At 51.6% G+C, this 5,268-nt stretch overlaps 1 protein-coding gene across 1 annotated transcript; it reads right to left on the bottom strand.

Moving 5' to 3' along the window:
- Positions 1-4,119: 4,119 nt before the first annotated feature.
- On the bottom strand, positions 4,120-4,821 carry LOC120838473 (the record flags this gene model as incomplete). The annotated part of the gene is made up of 1 exon (XM_040208413.1): positions 4,120-4,821. A coding segment is annotated over one exon (702 nt), but the record flags the coding sequence as incomplete, so codon positions are not given.
- Positions 4,822-5,268: the final 447 nt, after the last annotated feature.

Below are 5,268 nucleotides of genomic sequence, written 5' to 3' on the forward strand. Positions count from 1 at the left end.
CTTGGTGCATATTAAGAGGTTAGCGGCGGTACTGCTCGGGAAAGGTTCTCATCTACAGCTGAGGAACCAGACGCCCATTGGGATGACTAAATTCCTGCAGTATAAACATACACCCAACACAATTATTATGGGGTTGAACGATGCTCACATTTTTTGAATTTTTTTGGCGGCTGCATTGCCTAGAAACAGAAGCTACGGCAAGTTTATTCAATACGAAGAAAACAAAACGTAAAAAAACAGGAGACAGATATGTATTGTTCCGAGGTCTGCAGACGGTTGCAAGTACAGCTTCTGGACGCGTCCATCTTGCTGCTCGTGTAGGTAGATTGTCCGATAGTCAAGCATTACTGAACTCTGGGTACGCCCCAACAATGGTTGACTATCAGGTACGCCTTAGCAATGCTTTGTTTGCATACTGTCAACCGACATCAGCCGCAAGATGGCGGAGCCCAGAGGCCGTACTTGCAAATGTCAATATAGGGTCGGTTGGGTTGTCTTTTTTTTTTGGGGGGGGGGGGGGGGAGGAGGAGGGAGGGGGGGGGCTGAAATTTCCCCAGGCTACGCCACTGAATTCTCGCCGGCTTTACTTTGTGCGATAAAGCAAGAACAGACTAGGCAACGGCCGCGCAAGTGAGGTTTGCTCGCTCTTTGTGCTTGTTAGTCTCACCAGCAATCAGCTGTATCGCTGGCGATCGCTTAGCGTGTCCCGCCGATATTGATTTTGAGGACAGTGACCAACGCGAACTTCTTTTTCGCTATTTGTTATATGGTCACTGTGTGTATCCGACAGGCTGTAGCAAGTCAACAACCAAGTGTATTCGGTAAGCAATTAGTAATATAGGCCGACGCTGCCAGTACAGATACTAGGCACGTGGCTCATGTTAATCTCTCAGGAAAAATGACAATGCGGTTTACATTCAACGTAGACGTGACTTGCAGGATACATTTTCCTCTGTCTACGAATGCGATTAAGAGTTCCAATTATAAATACGCTGAAGTTGTGCCAAGTTGTGATCGTACTGCAGCCGCTCTGCTTTTCGGGTTTGCCGTGTGGATCGCCTCGGAGCCGCAGGTGTTAGACGCTTGTCAGCCGGCGGCGTTGGTGGGTTTGTGGCAGGAGAGTGGTGTTGCCGCAGCTACTGCCTCGGAAGGACTGTCACTATCCGAGTTAACGATTTCGGCAGCCTCTTCACTAAAGGGCTCGCCTGTTGCAAGAAGATGTCGTCGGTTGCGTCGAAAAACTTGGTTGCCCTCGGTAACAACCCGATACGATCTTGGTGCCTCTGAACACAAAACAGGAGCTCTCTGCAGGCCCCACACTTTGTCTCTCACCCTCACGACCTCCCCTTTCTTGAGTTCGGTCAGACTCCTTCCTCGCGTGGCCAGTTTCGCGTGCTCAAAAACACACCTGCGTGGTAGTTGGTTGAAGTCAGGAAGTCGGCCGGGTAACCTTCTGCCTTGTAGCAGCTCTCCCGGCGATCGACCATCTTCTAGTGGTGTGGACCGGTAGCTAAGCAGTCCAAGCCAGAAGACCTCGTGGGCCTCTTCAGTCTTCTTCAGGATTCGCTTGATAATCTGCACCCCTTTTACGGCGAGTCCGTTTGATTGGGGAAACTGTGGGCTCGACGTCACATGTTTGAAATCGTATCTGGAAGCAAAAACGGCAAAGTCATGAGATGAAAACTGCGGACCGTTGTCGGGCTGCACACTTCCATCGGGATTCTGTATCTTGAGAATATAGCGCTCAACTTTGAAATAACGGCGCGTGCCGCGGTGTCCCCTAGTTTTTCCACCTCCGGAAACTTAGAAAGCGCATCCGATACACACAGGTACGAACTCCCCCATGCTGAAAGAGGTCAATCCCAACTCTGTACCATCGGTGATCTGGCGTTGACCTTACTATAAGAGGCTCGCTCGGTTGTCAGTACGCATACTTTCGGCACACGGCGCAGCCTTGCAGCAAAGTTTCAATGTCCGAGTTAAGCCCAGGTCAGAACACCAAGCGTCGGGCTCTTGCTTTACACTTGCTAAGGCCCAAATGTCCTTCATGGATTCGTTTAAGAATTTCCGGCCTCATGGACTTTGGGATCACCACTCTGCTCCCCTTCAATACAGTTCCTTGAACAAGTGATAACACGGAAACTAGTGGTTTCAGTTGGCCTTCCACATCACCGCTGCCGTTCATGTAGCGTATGAATGACTGCAAGTCCGGGTCTTTTGCGGTCGCTTCAGCCAGGCGATTCAAGATCTTTTCGCTTACCGAGCCCGCGACCACGATCAGGGCATGAACTTCCACATCTTCGGTCGAGCCGGCGGTATCCCCAGTCTTCACTGGTGATGACCTTGACAGCATGTCGGTGAGGAGCAGCAGTTTTACTAGTACGAATTGAAGGGCGTAATCGTACATAAGTAAACGCAGGAAAAAACGCTGAAGTCGCGGAGACATGTCACCGATTCCTTTCGAAGCAATCGCTATCAGTGGCCGGTGGTCTGTTTCGATTAGTAAGTTACGATCATACACAAAGTCGTGAAATTTCTCGCAGCCAAAAGTGATACCCATCGCTTCCTTTTGAATCTGCGAATATCTTTGTTCTGGGTCTGTCATAACCCGTGATGCGTAAGCTACAGGCCGCCAGCTGTCGCCGTGACGCTGTAGGAGTGCGGCTCCCAGCCCATTTCTTGACGCGTCAAAAGAGATTTTTGTTTCTCGGGCTGAATCAAAGATAGCCAGCAAAGGCGCGCTAGTAAGCATTACGCAGACTTCCTTCCATTCCTTGGCGTGGTTGTCCGTCCAATCGAAGACTGTGTCTTTTTGAATGAGACCACGCAAAAGTTTTGTTCTTGCCGCTAAATTCGGTAAGTACTTTCCAAAGTAATTGGCTACTCCAAGCATCCTATGCACGGCCCCCTTGTCCCTGGGGCACGACATTTCGCCTAGCGACGTGACTAACGCGGAGCTTGGCCTTATCCCTTCCTGGCTTATGACGTCGCCCAAGTAGTGGATCTCGGTTAGCCCAAACTTGCACTTGCGGCAGTGAAGGTCAAGCCAGCCCGCCTGGCCAACTGCAATACGTTTCGGAGGCGCGCATCGTGCTCCTCTTGCGTTGCTTCCCAGATCAAAATATCGTCAATGTGCACACGTACTCCCGGGGCTGAGTCAAATATCTCGCTTACAGTTTTCTGAAAAACCTCAGGTGCCGATGCTATCCCGAAGGGAAGCCTCAATAACCGGTAACGCCCGAAAGGCGTGCCGAACGTGCAAATGGTCGAAGTGGCCTCATCTAAGGAAATTTGTTGGAGCCCAGAGTTCGCGTCGAGACGCGAAAGGGTCTGGCCCCCACTAGTTCGGCCTCAATGTCCTCGCGCTTAGCCATCGGGCAGTGTTCGCGCTTTAGACAATCGTTAATACGTCTGGGGTCAATGCGAACGCGGAGTTTGCCGTCTTTTTTTCGTACGAGGACGAGGGGACTCACCCAGTCCGTTGGCTTGTTGGCCTTTTGTATGATGCCTCCCCGTTCCATGCGCTCCAGCTCTTCTCGAAGGGGCTCTCGGAGTGCCAGGGCCACCCGTCGTGCCGGCTAGACCAGCGGTGTCGCGTCCTCTCGCAGGATCATCTGGTACTGTCGTGTCACGCAGCCTGTGCCTTCGAACAATGAGTGAAATTCCTTTACAATTCTGTTGGTGCCACTGCTGTTCACAGAATCCACAGAGCGAGACACAAGTCCGTGCGCCTCGCTTGCTAGCAGTCCGAGTATTGCCTGGTTGCCTTTCTTGACAATGCAGAAGTCGATGTCTCCCGAGTGACTGTTCGCAAATACTGGTAGGCTCGCTACGCCGATGTGCTTGATGACGTCTCCGTTGTGTGCTCGAAGCACGGAGCTGCTTGGCGTCAAGCTTGCCTTGTCCATGCAATTTCGATAGACAGAGTTGGGCAGCAAGTTAGCTTGAGAGCCCATGTCCACCTTCAAGAAGACTGTCTGGTCAGCCACCCTTGCGTTGATGATCCAATCTGCCTGGCTCCTGACGCTACAAATCTTCACGTCGAGAATCTCAAAGTTGTCGTGGTCATTGAGAATTTCTCCGACACGGGGGTCTCTCTTGCAGCACGCCGCAAAGTGATTAGTGCCTCTGCACATACCGCAAAGTGATTAGTGCCTCTGCACATACCGCAAAGTGATTAGTGCCTCTGCACATAAAACACGATTTTCCAAATGCCGGACATCTCCCACGCTCATGCTGGCGGTTGCAGTTGCCACACTTGTATGGCTGCCTCTTTTTTACGGGCGCCACGAGCTTTTCCCCCTGCGCAAACACCTCGCTCTGCAGAGCCGATACTTCCGCTGCTTTGCAGATCTGTTCGGCCCTGAGCAGCGTGAGGTCCTTTTCCTTGAGCATTTTTTCCCGGAACTTCGGATTATTTGTTCCGAACACAACCTGATCCCTGATAACCGAGTCGGTTAACTGCGCAAAGTTGCAGCAGCCTGCTTGTTTCCGCAAGTCACGCAAGAAATGTTCGAAGGGCTCTGCCTCCACTCGCAATCGTGTCCGGAATATGTACCTTTCATAGACCTCATTCTGCTGTTTGCGACAGTACTCCTCAAACTTGGTCGCCACCGTTCCGTAGTCATCCTGGACTTCATCCTCGGCGAAACGAAAATTTTTGAATATTTCCAAGACGTTGTCCCCAGCAGCACTCAGCAGCAGCGCGGTCTTGACGGCTTCAGACCTTGGTTCTTTTGGTAAAGCCGTTGCCTTCAGGAACAGCTCGAACATTTGTCGAAACAGCTCCCAGTTTTTGGGAACGTTCCCGGATAGAAGCAGCGGCTCCGGTGGCTTGAGGAGTTCCATTAGGTTGAAAACTACTGCGTTCCGCTCTTTTCTTCGAGCTATCACCGACGTGGACGGCATCCCACTTCTGACACCATGTATCAGATAGGCTGTAGCAAGTCAACAACGACGTCTATTCGGTAAGCAGTTCGTAATATAGGCCGACGCGGCCAGTGCAGGTACTAGGCACGTGGCTCATGTTAATCTCTTAGGAAAGATGACAATGCGGTTTACATTCAACGTAGACTTGACTTGCACGATACAACTGTGGTACGAATAGAGGCTCGCATACCCATTTGCTTCGACCGCGGTGCGCTACGTTGTGTCGTGCAGCACAGCGCCTCCCCGATGGCTCGCCGAAAGTTTGACAATAGCAACAGCACGACGCAGGCAGTCTTAACGAGGCGCTTGTGGTTGCAGTCGCACTCGAACGCAACTTTG

The sequence above is a fragment of the Ixodes scapularis genome, unplaced genomic scaffold (genome assembly GCF_016920785.2).
Source record: "Ixodes scapularis isolate PalLabHiFi unplaced genomic scaffold, ASM1692078v2 PGA_scaffold1__304_contigs__length_218370807, whole genome shotgun sequence".
Lineage (NCBI taxonomy): Eukaryota > Metazoa > Arthropoda > Arachnida > Ixodida > Ixodidae > Ixodes > Ixodes scapularis.